General features: G+C 47.0%; 1 protein-coding gene across 3 annotated transcripts in view; it reads right to left on the minus strand.

The window, feature by feature from the left end:
* adhfe1 (alcohol dehydrogenase iron containing 1) overlaps positions 1-17,527 on the minus strand; it is a 136,016-nt gene that overhangs the window by 56,142 nt on the left and 62,347 nt on the right. For all 3 annotated transcript variants that reach the window (XM_070891556.1, XM_070891547.1, XM_070891564.1), the window contains one exon: positions 3,418-3,570. In XM_070891556.1, coding sequence (XP_070747657.1) covers positions 3,418-3,570 — 153 coding nt within the window. The remainder of the gene's footprint in view (positions 1-3,417; positions 3,571-17,527) is intronic.

Below are 17,527 nucleotides of genomic sequence, written 5' to 3' on the forward strand. Positions count from 1 at the left end.
ATGTTTATTAAAAACTATAATTTAGAAAATTGATAATGTACTAAAGAGTAAATTTTCTGCTTCTTAAAATGAATAGATGCAAATCATGGGCAGGGGCTGCACATTGTACTGATATGTCCTTATGGCATGCACCAGGAGCACAGAAGCGTAAAATTTAAGCTGAGCTTTCGAAAAGAGGTGGTCGCAGAGATATGCCAGCTGATAAAGGCAGACATACAGCCTACAAGCGGGAGGAGGACTGCACTGTCCATCGAGGTCAAGGTAACTGCGGAACTTGGCTTCTATGCCTCTGGCTCCTTTTAGGCATCAGCTGGGGACAAATGCTGCATCTTGCAACTCGCTGCACATCGCTGTATTCGCCAGGTGACAAGGGCATTGTATGCACGCAAGGACAACTTCATCAACTTCCCAATGACCAGGGAGGAGGCACAAAACGAGAACACCTTTTAGGCTTTGCATGAATTGCTGGCTTCCCCAAGGTACAGGCTGCCATTGACTGTACGCACATCGCACTGCGAGCACCTTTTGAGGATCCGGAGGTTTACTGAAACCAAAAAGGATTCCACTCGCTGAACATACAGATTGTTTGTGACCATACTCAACATATCATGGCAGCAGATGCAAAATATCCAATGAGCATCCATGATGCTTTCATCTTGCATGAGAGCAGTGTGTCACAGATGTTTGAGCAGCAACCAGAAGGGCAGAGCTGGATGCTGGGGGACAAAGGTTACGGGCTCACCACCTGGCTCACGACTATCCCTCTGCAAAACACAGACAAAAGGCAACATCGTCAAGAAGACAATTGGAGTGTTAAAGCAGCATTTCCGATGCCTGGACCACACTGGAGGCTCTCTGCAATACTCCCCTCAGCAGGTTGGTGAGTTCACTGTGGTGTGTTACATGCTACACACTTTAGCCATCATGGGGAACAGGATTTCCCATTGGAGGACATTGCAGAACCAGCTCAGGCGAGAGGGGGTTGAGAGGGGGGAAAGCAGGAGGATGAGGAACCCATGCCACCATTTCAACTCGCAGGACGTCAGAGGAAAAGGCCTCATGGACATTGCGCAATTGCAAGAGCCTTGCGTCAGCAGCTGATACTTCACCGCTTTGCATGAAGGCTGAACAGCATGTTTGATCATTGTATCCCACCATAATGACTATTTCCACCTGTTATTCTGCGAATGAGACACTACACAAGTTTGGTTTCGTTGAAAAAATAACGTACATAATTTTGGTTTAGTTGAAAAAATAATTTGCAGTTTCTTAAACATTTGTACACTTGTACTTAACTTTAATAACATTTTTTACATTAAACTTTAAAAGTAACATCACTTAAATAACAATAACAACAAAAGAACAGCAAAACAACAACAGCAGCAAACAAACTTTAGCTGCAGCCACTTTTCCCCCATCCCCTTATTTAAACACTCTCGCGCTGCCCGCCTTTCTTGCCCTTGCCCGTTACCGTAGGCTTAGCCTCCAATTGCAATATCACCTTCTGATCAGCCTCCTCCATCTCCACCCCCCTCCCCCCATGAGAAATATTGTAGCCTCCTGCTCCTCCTCCTCCTGATCGCCCTGTGGAACTTGTTCAGTAGGGCCGAGATTGTCAGGCTCATCCACTTCTGCTTGTGGCATGGTGGCGGGGTCTTCTCTTTCGTTATTGGATGTCTATGCAACATCTGCAAAATATAACAGAGCAGATGAATGGTTAGCAGCAGGGGAGGGGGCAGGGTGACATGAATATGCTCACATAGCGCAGGCTCATTTGAAGGACCACGACGAATGATAGTACATCGCATAAACCAAGCGTGGTTGATGGCGAGTACAGCGCATAAACCGAAGCGTAGCCCACTTGTGCCAATCCAGACAGGATTTGCAACCTGGGCCCAGCATCCACATGGGTGGTTGATCTTTGGGACCCACCAATAATACCTGCAATTCTACTTTCCAAGGCTGTTAGTGGGTGCAGTCTTGGCGGAACTCCACCAGTTTTCGGCCGCTCTCGGTTTTTGTTGGACACCTTCTTCTGCAAAGATGGCAATAGAAATTTTTTTTTAAAAAGAGAGGGGCCTTCTGCTGTCGTGGCACACACAGATAGTCACATTTACAATTCAAGTAACTGTAGTGCATAAATAAAAACATTACTTACTCTAACTGCTTGGCAAAGGTCCTGCCACTTCTTCCGGCACTGCTGGCCAGTCCTCCTCATGGATCCCACTGAGGAAACCTGTTCTGCAATGCATTGCCAAGCTTGAGCTATTGCTGCTGGTTTAAGTTTACCAGGACCCTTCTTGCCAATCTGGTGCCATCCGGTCTCCACAGCGCCTACCAGGGCCTCATTGGTGTCTTGGCTAAACTTCCTGACCCTTTTCCCTTCTGAATCAGACTCCATTTTTAATTCTGCAGCTCCTGTTTGGAAGCACTCACAAATCTCCTGCAAGTTACACTGATCTTTAAAAATGGCTGATCCAGACCAGGAAGTGTACTGCGCATGCACACCCGTCACATGGAATACAGGCGATTTTTTTTTCTTTCTTTTTTGCGTATGCACAGAACGGGCGTTACTTTTAACGTGAAAAAATTTAGCTCCATCCTTAAATACGGTGCTATTTTAACACTATGCCAAAATTTAAAAAAATGTTGCCGAAACTTAGGCCTTATTTTTTGGCGCTATTTAGGCATTAAAAAAATCAGTCATTATTCGCAAATAGCCCTAAAAAACGGTGCTATTCTTAAATGTGGAATTTCTAGCCCTTAATGAGGTATTTAACAGCAATATTACCGCGGAAAAGCCCAAGTTTTTGTCAGTTTCACTATTACATTGATTGCTGGCTATGGGGCTGTGAACGACTGACCGCAACTTCAGGATTTCTGCGTTTAGATGCACATGCACTACATCCTGAAGTTGCGGTCAGTTTCAAAGGCGTAATAACAGCGAATGCTGTCAGTTCACCATTATTAACCATCGCAAATTCCTGGCCGTAAACTTATAGACTATATTAAATATTGTTACATTTAAAGATTCAACACTTCATTTTTCCTACATATAGCTAAGGAACTCTGAACAATAAAATTAATTGTGTTCCCTGTAATAGATTTTTTAAGTAGATTTTTTCTAACAGAACCTCAGGTTGATGATAGCTGGTTTCTGGACGTACTGTGCTGACCTCTGCTGTTCGCCTTTGTGATTGGCAGCCAGGGACAACATGTAAATCAGCAATGTGAGCAAACGCCATTATAAATCCCAACTTTTTTCTGGAAAACATTCTTTTTTTCAAACATTTAAATTTGACATCTTAAGTCATTTCTTCCCAAGCTGTGCTCCTCCCTGTACACAAAATAATACAGAATTATAGAGAGCTGAACTTTAACAGTAGAGATGTTAGACTCTGTTGGGCTTTGCATTACCGTTTCATGTACTTGGCCACAATTCTCAGTGCATGCTTGGACCATACATCACTAATAGGGTTGCTCCCTTGATAAGCTGGACGATTGATTGGGTTTGGGGGGCATGGCGATCGTAAGTTGTAAGGAAGAGCTGTGTAGGACTCCAGTGCATGGCTGTAGGCAAAAATAAACATTGTCACCAACTTCAAGCATCTTTCCTGTGTGGAATACAGCGAAGAACATTAAAATTTACTTTCTAAACTTAAAAAAGTTTACATATTATTAAAAACAGTAAGTTCAGATTTTCTTCCTACATTACAACAGTGACTACACTCCAAAAGTGTTTCATTGGCTGTAAAATGTTATGAGATGTCCGGTGGTCGTAAAAGGTGCTATATAAATGCAAATGTATCTTTCATTTCATCTGACTGCTCTCTTGAATTCTGCATCCACAAAGCTGTTATTCTTCCAGCAATTTGATTGGTTTGTGATCCATGTGCCTTCTAGCAATGTGATTGGTTGGTGAGAATCATGTGACCCATGGGTGGCAAGTTGTCAGATTTCTTTTTGGGCAAATGCTCTTCTGCCTTGCCCCTTCTCAATCCTGCGCCTAGCTCCTCAGTAGCCTTGTTCCACATGTGCCCCTTTGATGGCCTTGGCCCACTAATCTCACTGTCCCTGCACTGCCCCACCTTCTCTGCAACAGCCATCTAGTACAAGCTACAATGGGATATCAAATTTAGTTCATCTCTGCTGCTAGGCACCTGGCTAGATCCCTCTCAGCCTGCCCTCCCATTCAGTCCCTCCCTCCTAACAGCAACTCCAAAGTCTGGTCTCCCACACTCTTTACTGAGGCAACTACCTCCAGTAGTTCCAGCTCTTATTGCTCTGGCTCCAGGGACTGCAATAGCAAAGCAGTAGAGAGCAGGGGTGACCAGATGTGAGGTGCTGTGAGCAACATTGAGAGAGACCTGCTTGTGTTCTTAATAACTCTCCCTATTCTCTGTAGTTTCTGTTCAAATACTACATTTCAGATCTACTTACACTAATGATGGCAGATCTCTACAGTCAACTAATTTTAACAAAGTTATTTTACAAAAATAACCACCTGCATTTTTTGGGCCTTTAATGTAGAAAACATCTCAAGGTAGATTACAGAAGAAAAAAAAAAATATATAAATAAATAGAATGTAATCCTTGGCTAAGTGGGTCTTTCAACCTCAAGAAGTACTTCATTAGCTGTAAAGCGCATTGGGACATCCTGAGGTCGTGAAAGATGCTATATAAATGCAAGTTCTTTCTTCTTTCTTTCAAGCTTTGCTCCAGGACTTAAGCACATCATCTCGGATGACAATTCAGTGGAGTACTCAGGCGGTGATGTCAACATTAAACCGAGACCCTATCTGGTCTCTCAGGTAAAAGATCTCAGTTTCATATAAATACAAAGAAGTTACAACACAGACACAGAACCATTCAGCCCAAACAGTCCATTGTTGGGTTTTACCCTCTGTGCGAACAAATTGTTCTGATCACATTTACCCATTCTGTTCCCATATCCCATCAACACCTTTTCCTTCATCCACCTAGCCAATCAAATCTTGAATGTTGACATAGTTTCTGCCTCAACCATTAATCCTGGAAATGAATTCCACTGCCCCACGACTCTCTGTGTGAAGAAGTTTCTCCTGCCTTCTGTTCAAATTCTCTTACAATTAGTCTTTATCTGTGGCCCCTTGATTTTGACCCCTCAACGACTGGATACATGCAAAAGAGCACTGAAGTTCTCCCAGTATCCTGGCCAATACTTATCCCTCAACCAACAAAAAAACAAATGACTTGGTCATTTATCTCAATGTGCAGCCATGCTGCTGCATTTGCCAATATTACAACCGTGACCACACTTCAGAAATACTGCATTCACTGAAGTACTTTGGGATGTCCTGAGGTCATAAATGGTGCTTTATAAATACAATTTATTTCTTATTTCATTAGAGAAATGGGTGCTAAGCCATAGTGGGATAGTTACGAGAAATATGAAAACTTGGTTAAAAAGGTGAGGTTGAGAAAAATTTTAGACAGTGGAGAGAGAAGTGGAGAGTTGGAAGGGTTTAGGGAGGGAATTATAGAAAGTAGGGCTGAGGAAGATGAAGGAGCCAAGAGTAGATCATTTGGGGACTCAGAAGTAACTTTATGGGGGGGCAGAAAGAGGAACCATTGCTGAAAATGCACTGGCAACACTGGGACAGGTAGGTCTGGCACACAGAGTTCAGTACCAATGGAAGAAAGACTATTGAAAAGAATGGTGTGTTCAGCTGTATAAAGTGTTGCAAAGAGGTTGCGAATAAAGGAAGATAAAATTCACTGCTGTCACAGAGGATGTCATTCATGGCTTTAGCCATAGTGACCATCAGCACTGTGAGCAGGGTAGAAGTCAGAATGAAAGGATCTGATCACAAAATTTAGGAAGAGATGGACACAGAGCTGAGAGGCAATGACATGTTTGTGGTCCATACAGAGAAAAGGGAGGTTAGAGATGGGGTGGTAGTTCGAGAGGATGGCTGAATCAAGGTTGGTATTTTTGAGGAGAGGTTAGTGATAGCAGTTTGCAAAAGAAGATGAGCAGTGCCTGAGCAAAGACAACATTTTCAGCAAGTACAAGCGTCAGGAGGAATAGTTGAGTGATCAGGAATTTAGTGGGGAGGGGATTGCGGGAGGTAGTGGCAGAGGTAGTTACATGGACAATTTCAATCAGATGGGAAATCCATGAGCTCTGTGCACTTGGTATTGGAGGCGAAAGTGGAGTAGGCAAGGGAAAAGGGGTTTGAGCAGTTTGCTCATCATGGAGAAAGGACTTGGGTTGTCCTTGAATCCAGAATGATCTCAGGAATATTTGGCTGAGGAGAGAAAGATCAAAGAAAATGAGGGTTATTTTGGGGGAAAGGTGAAAACAGGCACTAAGTGCTAATATGATACTCCTATTTAAAAGGGTTTTAGCCCGCAATTTGGGGGCTAATTGGTGCATACCGTGATCTAAATGGATCTGGAGGCACTAAAACGGAGACCTGCATGTTTAGCACTCAAGTGCTGATTAGGAGCAATTTTCATGGAGCAGTATATGTAGCCTCTACGCCCATACTACCACTGAAGGTGTGGAGTGTGCTGGCTGATAGACAATGGCACGTATCAGGATGGCTCAGGGACCGAGGGAGAGGGCTCACAGGTTCTCAGACACAGCACTGGATGCCCTGGTGGAAGAGGTACTGAGGAGGAGGGATGTGCTGTACCCACAGCGGGGAGACCACCAGAGATAAATAATGCAGCCGATGTGGGAGGAGATCGCCCAGGAGCTAAAAACCAGGAGTCATGGCCGCAGGACATGGCTTCACTGCTGTAACAAATGTAACGATTTTACACGAGTGGTCAAGGTAATATCTCCCAAACCAATCCACTTCATCCATCATCTAACTATATACAAACAGTCACACACCCTACACTATTGCATCTTTAACATAAGAAGCAGGAGCAGGAGTAGGCCGTAGGGCCCCTCGAGCCTGCTCTGCCATTCAATAAGATCATGGCTGATCTTCGATCTCAATTCTACTTTGCTGCCCTGGCCCCATATCCCTTGATTCCCCTGGAGTACAAGGGGCCGAAGTTGCCCCCCCACCCCCCCGGCTGAAAGGGGACGCACCCAACATTTTTTAAGAATGGAGCGAAATTGAGCTCTTTAAATTTATTTTTTCTTCCGGGCGGTGTTCGGGGCGGATGTCGGTCAGTATCATCAGCGCGACGCGAACATCCCGCTGACATGTAACAACGTCCTTCCCTTCAGTTAAAGGGGATGGCCGCTGCGAACTCTGCAGCCGCATTAGTGGCACCCACTGGGCCACCAGGGAGGGTTTTGACTGGGCCAGTGGGTCCGGCATCCAAGGAGGGGGTGACAGGCTGCCTGTTGGTGGCCTGGCCGAACCCGTGACTGCCAATGTCAGGCCGACCTTGGAGTCGGCCGACAATTAAAATAAAATGGCGGCCGTGGCAGTACGCCCTCGCCTTTAAGGATGGACGCGCCGCCCAGCCATAGGCAACTTCCCACAGGGGAAAGCTGTCGGGGGCACTGAGTGGCGGCTGATCTGCTCCCACGGGGCAATTTCCCGTGGGGCAATTTCCCACGCGGGAAGGAAAGGGGGTCATCGCTGGTCGGTAAGGGGTTGGTGGGCAGGAACACCGGCGGGGCGGGAACATCCACCGCCCCAAAAGTAAATGAGGGTATTGTCGCGACTGTTGGTGCCTCCACGCCAACCGAACAGTGAGTGCTTTCCGCACCATCTCGTGACAGTTCTTAAAAAAAAAGGGGCAATTTCAGACCCCAAAAATCAATCTCAGCCTTGAATATACTCAATCACTCAGCATCCGCAGCACTTTGGGGCAGAGAATTCCAAAGATTCACAACCTTCTGAGTGAAGAAATTCCTCCTTATCTCAGTCTTAAAATCCTGAGACTATGCCCCCCAGTTCTAGACTCTCCAGCCAGGGGAAACAATCTCTCAGCATTTATCCTGTCAATCCCCCTCAGAATCTTATATTGAGATCACCTCTCATTCTTCTAACCTCCAGAGACTAAAGGCACAATCTACTCAATCTCTTCTCAAAGGACAACCATTTCATTCCAGGACTCAATCTGGTGAAACTTCGTTCTACTGCCTCTAAGGAAAGTATATCCTTCCTTAGATAAGGAGACCAAAACTGTGCAAAGTACTCCAGGCGTGGTCCCACCACAGCCCTGTACAATTGTAGCAAGACTTCCTTACTCTTGTACTCCAACCTTGTAGCAATAAAGGCTAGCATGCAATTTGCCTTCCTAATTGCTTGCTGTACTTGCATGCTAATTCTTGTACGAGGACAACTAAATCTCTCTGAACACCAACATTTAATAGTTTCTCACCATTTAAAAAATACTCTGTTTTTCTATCCTGCCTACGAAACTGCATAACCTCACAGTTCCCCACATTATACTCCATCTGCCACCTTATTGCCCACTTACTTTACCTGTCTATATCCCTTTGCAGGCTCTTTGCATCCTCCTCACATCTTACTTTTGCACCTAACTTTGTAACGTCAACAAACTTGGTTACATTGCACACGGTCCCTTCATCTAAGTCATTAATATAGATTGTAAATAACTGAGGTCCAAGCACTGATTCTTGTGGCACCCCACTAGTTACAGTCTGCCAATCTGAAAAGGACCCGTTTATCCCTACTCTCGGTTTTCTGTCCATTAACCAATCCTTTAGCCATGCTAACACATTACCCTCAATCCCATGAGCCCTTATCTTGCTTAGCAACCTTTTATGTGGCACTTCATTAAATGCCTTTTGGAAATCCAAATATGCTGCATCCACTGGTTCTCCTTTATCTACCCTGCTAGTCACATCCTCAACAAATTCCAATAAGTTTGTCAAACACGATTTCCCTTTCATAAAACCAGTTGCCTCTGTCTCATCATATTATGACTTTCTAAGTACCCCATTACCACTTGCTTAATAATGGATTCCATCAATTTCCCGAAAACTGATGTCAGGTTAATGGGCCTATTTTTTCTCTCCCTTCTTTCTTGAACAGTGGGGTTACATTTGCTATCTTCCAATCCGCTGGGACTGTTCCTGAATCTAGGGAATTTTGGAAGATCACAACCAGTGCATCCACTATTTCTGCAGCTCTGCACCTCTTTTAGAACTCTAGAATGTAGGCCATCTGGTCCAGGGGATTTGTTTGCTTCTAGTCCCATTAGTTTTTCCAAGTACTTTTTCCTCTACTGATATTAATTACTTTAAGTTTGTTGCTCTCATTAGCTCCTTGGTTCCCCACTATTTTTGGTATACTTTTTTTTTTTACTGTGGTATACTGTGTGTCAGCTGTGGCTCAGTGGGTAGCACACTCACCTCTGAGTCCCACTCCAGGGACCAGAGGACATAAATCTAAGCTCACACTCCAGTGGAGTGCTGCACTGTTGGAGGTACCACCTTTCAGATGAGATGTTAAACCGAGGCCCTATCTGCTCTCTCAGATGGATGTAAAAGATCCCATGGCACTATTTCACTGAAGAGCAGGAGAGTTATCCCCAGCGTCCTGGCCAATATTTATTCCTCAATTAACATAACAAAAACAGATTATCTGGTCATTATCACATTGCTGTTTGTGGGAGCTTGCTGTGTACAAATTGGCTGCTGCGTTTCCCATATTACAACAGTGACTACACTTCAAAAGTACTTCATTGGCTGTAAAACGCTTTGAGATGTCTGATGATCGTGAAAGGTGTTATATAAATGCAAGTCTTTCTTTTTTTTGTGTCTTCTCCTGTGAAGACAGTTACAAAATATTTGTTTACCGTCTCTGCCATTTCCTTGTATCCCATTATAATTTCTCCTGTCCCAGCCTCTAAGGGACCGATGCTTACTTTTGCTACCCTCTTCCTTTTTACATACTTGTAGAAGCTCTTACAATCTGTTTTTATATTTCTTGCCCATTTACTCTGATATTCTATTTTTAAAATTTTTATCCATTTTTTGGTCATCCTTTGCTGCTTCCGGGTGGATGGATCGGCCAAGAGTAAAAACTTGTGCAGGTGCTGCAACCGGAGCAGGGTTTTAGGGCGGCGCCGAGCAGGACTGCCGTGAAAAGCTGCGCCGGCTAATTTCTAAAAGCTCTCCCAATCCTCAGGCTTACTACTATTCTTTGCAACATTATAAGCCTCTTCTTTTAATCTAATACTATCTTTAACGTCTTTAGTTATCCACAGATGGATCACTTTTCCTGTGGAGTTTTTGTTTCTCAATGGAATGTATATTTGTTGAGAATTTTGGAATATTTCTTTAAATAATTACCACTAATCTATCATACCTTTGAACATAATTTCCCAATCTAGCTTAGCCAACTCACCCCTCAGACCTATGTAATTGGCTTTGTTTAAGTTGAAGGGCTGGATTTTCCAGTCCTTTGCGCTCTGGGTTTCGCCCCAGAGTGGCGTGAAAGGCGGCTGGGGAGGTCTCCTGTGCCCCGTTGCGATCCTCCGGTCGGGTTTTGCGACGGCGCTGAGCAGGACTGCCGTGAAAAGCTGCGCCGGGTGTGCAACGCCCCTGGTTGCGACACCAGCACAAGTTTTGACTCTTGGCCGATCCATCCACCCGGAAGTGTACCCGCAAGTGACCGCCTGGCAAATCAGAGCAGTCAAGCCATTGCAGAGGAAGGTTATGTGCTGTATAATTAAGTGTGAGTGTTTTTTGCATTTAATTTTTGTGTGATTTGTGTTGCGGTGGTGCGGGCTATGTTTTAGGAATGTTTTGCTGGGTTTTTTTCCACCCCCAGGCATTTCTCGCAGCTCACATGGGCCGGCTCTTTAGTTCGCGAGTTTCACATCATTGCGCCACGAGAGGTGTACAACGCCCCCCCTTAGCGCTGCGCCCCCTTTCGCAGGGCCTATATGCCCAAATTTACATACTAAAGCACAAACTATTCCCGTCCCTCCTCCAGTTTCACCCCGAAAACAGAAAAGCCTAAAATCCAGCCCGAAGACTCTAGTGTTGGACTTAAGAATGTCACTTTCAAACTCAATGTGAAATTCTATCGTATTATGATCACTCTTCCCTAGATGACCCTTTACTATTGGATTAAAGAGTGATCCTTCACAGGCACGACTCACATCTCATACACATTTGATAGCTCTTCAACCATGTGAGGTATCACACACACACATACTCCAATACACTCATTTACAATCACCACTTTTTCTCTTCCAGTACAAGGTAGCACATAACAGATGCCAACAGGACCTAACCAGGAGAAGCACAACTCTATGAGATCACTCACCTTGAGACAGTGCTGGCGGTGAGTGGGAGGGGAGTGGCAGATGCCGGTAGAGCAGAGGACATATTGCTTAGAAGTATGTGGTGACTCCAGCTTCCTTACATATCCACAACTATTCCTGATCCCAAATCCCCCAAACTATCCTCACTCACAAGCTCCACATGGTTTCATCACACACATCCTTCTCTTGTGACCACATGCGCTGCACCCTTTATCATTGCAGACTCCCAGGAGCAAGATTCACCTGACCCCCCCCCTCCCCCCCGGAGGAACTGGAAGAGCCACCTTGCTCACCCAGAGGCACTGCATCAATTACTACCACTGTTGCAGGCAACAGCTCAGAGACTGGCATCATGTGTCACTTCGAGGCTGGGAGGGACACCACAGGCCCCACCTTGCTGGGGGGCAAGGTCGCATATTAGTTCTGCTGTGGAGGAGTCAGATGAGGACATCGCAGGGCCAAGCTTCAGAAGCAGGCTGATGAGTTTGACAAACCAAATGCTTGATGCATTGGACAGCCTGCCTGAAAGATTACAAGTCATGGCTCAGTGGATGGATGAGTTCGCCTCCAGCTTGGCTCGTGGCTTGAAGCAGAACCTGGAACCAGTTAGGAGAGGCTGTGAAATTCCAGGCAGTGACCTATGGAGCTCAACATCATGCAGCGCCTGATGACTAAAGTTGCAGCTTCCACTGTTGGTGTAGCAGCTTCCATGGAATGGCAAACTGCTGCATTGGAAGCTCAGGCAGCTATCATAGCAGCTCTGGGCTCCTCAGTTGAAAGGGGATTGCAGAGTGTCTCAGCTTCCCAGGTGATCTGTCCTTCAACAGATCACTCAGCTGGCTGAAAGGATGCCCCGAGGTACAGGCATGGGAATTGTTACGTATGCAAACCTCACCTATGTGTAAGACTTGCCACTAGGGGGCACACCTGTGGGAGACCTATGGGTCACCTGTGCACCTTGGAGCAAGCAGGTATAAAAGGCAGTCCACCATGCTGCTGCCGCACTTTGGAGTTATATTAAAGAGACCAAGGTCACAATGGTTTGAGCTTACAACACAGTCTCGTGGAGTTATTCTGAACCTAACAACTGACGAGTTACAGATCACGAACTTTCACGCGAAAATGGCTGCCATTGGTATTCTCGAGAGATTTGTTTAGGGTGAAGCCTTCGTCGAGCGTCTAAACCAGTACGTTGTAGCCAACGAGCTGGACACGGCTGAGACGGCGATCAAGTGCAGGGTGATTCTCCTCCCTGTATGTGAGTCTTCGATATATGGCCTCCTCAAAAATCTGTTGGCACCGGACAAACCAACGGACAAGACTTACACAGAGCTGTGCACGCTTGCTCAGGAACACCTCCAGCCGAAGGAGAGTATCTAAATGGCCAGGTATCGCTTTTACACGCACCGTTGCTCCGAGGGCCAGAACTTGGCGAGCTTTGTCGCCGACCGAAGATGCCTCGCGAATTTGCCGGATCTTTGGGGGAAATGTTGCGGGACTTTTTCGTGCTTGGAATTGGCCATGAGGTCATTCTTCGCAAACTGCTGTCTGCCAAATGCTTAGATCTGAGCAAGGCCATCACGATAGCCCAGGCTTTTATATTCACGAGCGACAACACGAAACAGATATCTTCACAGCATCGGAGCTCACCGGCAAGTACTGTGCATAAAATAACGCCTTCAGCAGGCAGAACTGTACATGGTAGGGCCCACACAACCGCAGAGGCCAGGCCTGGGGTGACTCAGAGGCTGCTGTGGAGTGCTAATGCAAATCCATTAACACCATGCTGGCGCTGCGGGGGCAGTCACAGAGCCCATCAATGTCGATTCAAGCACTGTGTGTGCAAGGGCTGTGGAACAATGGGGCACCTCCAGTGAATGTGCAAGTGACCTGTGACTCACCACGTGGCAGAGTCAGCAGAGGACGACCGATCCAGCGTGGATCACGCTGAACGAGCAGGAGAGGCAACTCAACCCGAGGATGAAGAGGAAGTGCATGGGGTACACACTTTGACCACCAAAAACTCTCCGATAATGTTAAAAGTTAAACTTAACGGCATTCCAGTCTCCATGGAATTGACTTGCCCCCGTGTCCAATCAATCATGAGCCAGAAGGCTTTTGAGAAACTGTGGGGCAACAAGGCACAGAGGCCAAAACTGAGCCCGATTCTCACAACGCTGCGCACTTACACCAAAGAACTCATACCTGTTATCGGCAGTGTGGCAGTAAAAGTATCGTACGACGGAATGGTGCTTGATTTACCACTATGGATTGTACCAGGCGATGGCCCAATGCTGTTCGGCAGAAGCTGGCTAGGAAAGATCCGATGGAACTGGGACGACATCAAAGCACTGTCTTCTATGGATGACGCCCCGTGCACCCAGGTGCTAAACAAATTCCAGCCAAGGCCAGTCCTGCTCCCACCTGACACCCATACATGCACACTTTCCAGGATGAATTACTTGACAATGATCAGAAGTGGAAACCTGGCTGATTTTCTTCCCCTAGCCCAAGCCAATTGTAATGTTCTGCTAACCGAGATATTTAGCAAATATAACACAAAACCAATCACAAGGCATCACCATGTGTTGAAGACATTATGAAGTTATAACATTTGTCAGATCAATAACTAGATCATTTCAATGACATGAAAGAAAATTATACTAGAAAATATGAATGAAGAATTTTGCTGGTATTTTCATTGAGTAAGTGAAAAAGAAAACTTAAAAATAATAAATTCCCCTCATGTTATCAAAAATATTTACAAGATAAAACCCTACCGTAAGCACTTTATACTAATTCCTTCAGCGGCAGCTGGACCTCATCTCCTCAGCGGTGATTGGGCCTCCTCCCCTTCAGTGACGACTGGGCCTCTCCTTCCCCGCTGATGACCTGGCCTCTTCTCCTCCAGCACGTGGTGAGTATCATGGCTGTGACCACCCTGACCTTCCACTCTGAACTCCAGCAGACCGCTGACCCTCCCAATGCCTGCCCCCAACCAAGCAGCAGGCCACCTACCATCAAAGGCGCTACTCAGCACCGAGCTTGCGGCCAACATCTCGCCGTAGGCAATTAGGCCTGGATCAAGGCTGTGCTCAGCTAAGCCCGCGTGGTAGTGCAACGACCACCCCACGCCAAAAGAACTCACGCACAAGTATCTTCCACTCATTTAATATGAAGTTCGGGACCTGGAACATCAGGACCCTAACGGACAACTCCAACAGTGACAGGCCGGAACGCCGCACCGCCATAGTTGCCCAGGAACTTAGAAGCTTTAACAGCGACATCGCTGCCCTAAGCGAGACCTGGCGGGCAGGGAAAGGCCAGCTCAAGGAACATGGTGGAGGTTATACCTTTTTCTGGAAAGGAAAACCAGAGGAAGAACGGCACCTTCATGGAGTTGGCTTCGCCGTCAAAAATGAACTGGTCAGCCGCCTCAAAGATTCCTCCTGTGGGGTTAACAAACGCCTCATGACCCGTCGCCTTACCCTGTCCCCCAACCAGTGTGCAACAGTCATCAGTGCGTATGCCCCAACACTCGATGCAACGTATGAAGCTAAAGAGGGTTTTTATTCCAACCTCAAGACATCCCTGTCCCACGTCCCCTCGGGCGACATATTGATCTTCCTGGGTTACTTTAATACCAGGGTTGGCAAAGACACAGCCCTCTGGGGACCTGTGATTGGCAGAGAGGGGGTAGGGAAATCCAGTGGTACCCTACTCCTGACAAAATGTCTAGAACACAAACTCATCACCAATACCCTGTTCCGCCAGAGGGACAAATATAAGGCATCGTGGCAACACCCTCGCTCCAAACACTGGCACCTGCTGGACTATGTCATTGTCTGAGCCAGGGATCGCAAGGATGTGCGCATCACCTGCGCCATGACAGGAGCTGACAACTTGTGGACGGACTACCGCCTAATCCGATTCATCATTAACATTAACATAGCCCCAAAGCAGAGAGGACACAGAAACAGTGCCGCAAAAAAGTTAATACCGGGGCATTTAAAGACCCAGCTAAGAGAGCCATATACCGCCAGCGCCTCACTGCCATGCTGGCATGCCTTGATGACCCGTAGATGCTCAATGCTCACAGCGCTTGGTCTACCTCCAGGCCTCCATAATCAGTGCCTGTGAAGAGACACATGGTCACTCAACCAGGAAACACCAGGACTGGTTTGATGAAAACGATCAGAGATCCAAGAGCTAATAGATCGTAAGCGCAGAGCAGTTCTGAGCCTCAAGCAACAACCCAACTTGGGAGCTACAAAGCAAGTTACAGACGGCTCAAGGCTCAGGTCCAACAAAAAACCCGGGACCTAAAGAACAGGTGGTGGATGGAGAAAGCGCAAATGATTACAACAACTAGCCGACAGCCATGACACGCGAGGATTCTTCATTGCAGGCAAGGCCACCGATGGTCCAAACTCCCAAGGCCCCACCCCACTCCTGGCCAAGAACGGGGAAACACTCTTCAAGAACACCGAGGCAATCAGGATCTGCTGGAAGGAGCACTTCGAAGATCTCCTCAATCGAGACTCTGCCTTTGACTCAAGTGTTCTCAACTCCATCCCGCAGCATGCAACCCGCCACCATCTCAGTGAAACCCCAACGCTGCATGAGGCAGACAAAGCCATAAAACAGCTCAAAAATAACAATGCTACAGGTGTGGATGGAATTCCTACTGAGGCACTAAAATATGGCAGAGAGGCGCTGTTGGCGCGGATACATGACCTCATCTCTCTCAGTTGGAGGGAGGAGAGCATGTCGGGAGATCTCAGAGATGCAGTGATCGTGTCCATTTTTAAAAAGGGGAACAAATCCGACTGTGGCAACTACAGGGGAATCTCCCTGCTATCAACCACTGGGAAGATTGTCGCTAGAGTTCTCCTCAACCGCCTTCTCCCCGTGGCCGAGGAGCTCCTCTCAGAATCACAGTGCAGATTTCGTCCCCTACGGTGAACAACGGACATGACCAACAGATCCATTACAAACCCAATCCACGTCCGGACCGGGGTCAAGCAGGGCTGCATTATTGCTCCAACCCTCTTCTCAATCTTCCTCGCTGCCATGCTCCACCTCACCGTCAACAAGCTCCCCGCTGGAGTGGAACTAATCTACAGAACTAGTGGGAAGCTGTTTAACCTACGCCACCTCCAGGCCAGGTCCAAGACCACCCAAACCTCTGTCGTTGAATTGCAGCATGCGGATGACGCCTGCGTCTGCGCACACTCCGAGGCTGTACTCCAGGATATAGTCGATGTATTCACCGAGGCATATGAAAGCATGGGCCTTACGCTTAACATCCGTAAGACAAAGGTCCTCCACCAGCCTGTCTCGCCACATAGCACTGCTCCCCAGTCATCAAGATTCACGGTGCGGCCCTCGACAACGTGGACCACTTCCCATACCTCGGGAGCCTCTTGTCAACAAAGGCAGACATTGATGCGGAGATTCAATATTGCCTCCAGTGCAGCCTTCGGCCGCCTGAGGAAAAGTGTGTTCGAAGATCAGGCCCTCAAACCTACCACCAAGTTCATGGTCTACAGGGTTGTAGTAATACTCGCCCTCCTGTATGGATCGGAGGCATGGACGATGTACAGAAGACACATCAAGTCGCTGGAGATATATCATCAACGATGTCTCCGCAAGATCCTGCAAATCCCCTGGGAGGACAGATACACCAACATCAGTGTCCTTGCCCAGGTTAACATCCCCAGCATTGAAGCACTAACCACACTCGATCAGCTTCGCTGGGCAGGCCACATAGACCGCATGCCAGACGGGAGACTCCCGAAACAATTTGCTCTACGCGGAGCTCCTTCACGGCAAACGAGCCAAAGGTGGACAGCGGAAATGTTACAAGGACACCCTCAAAGCCTCCCTGGTGAAGTGTGACATCACCACTGACACCTTGGCCGAAGACTGCCCTTGATGGAGAAAATGCATCCGGGAGGGCATTGAGTTCTTTGAATCTCAACGCTGCGAGCGTGAAGTAGTCAGGCGCAGGCAGCGGAAGGAGCGTGCGTCAAACTAATCCCACCCCCCCCCTTCCCCCGACGAATGTCTGTTCCACCTGTGACAGGGTCTGTGGCTCTCGTGTTGGACTGTTCAGCCAGCAAAGAACTCACTTTGAGTGGAAGCAAGTCTTCCTCGATTCTGAGGGACTGCCTATGATGATACCAATTCCAGTGGTCTGAAGTTTTATCAGCACAGTTTCTATACTTTGATTGTGTATTTAAAGTGAATAGGGTTTTATATCTGGTTT

This window comes from Pristiophorus japonicus, chromosome 1 (assembly GCF_044704955.1).
Source record: "Pristiophorus japonicus isolate sPriJap1 chromosome 1, sPriJap1.hap1, whole genome shotgun sequence".
NCBI lineage: Eukaryota > Metazoa > Chordata > Chondrichthyes > Pristiophoridae > Pristiophorus > Pristiophorus japonicus.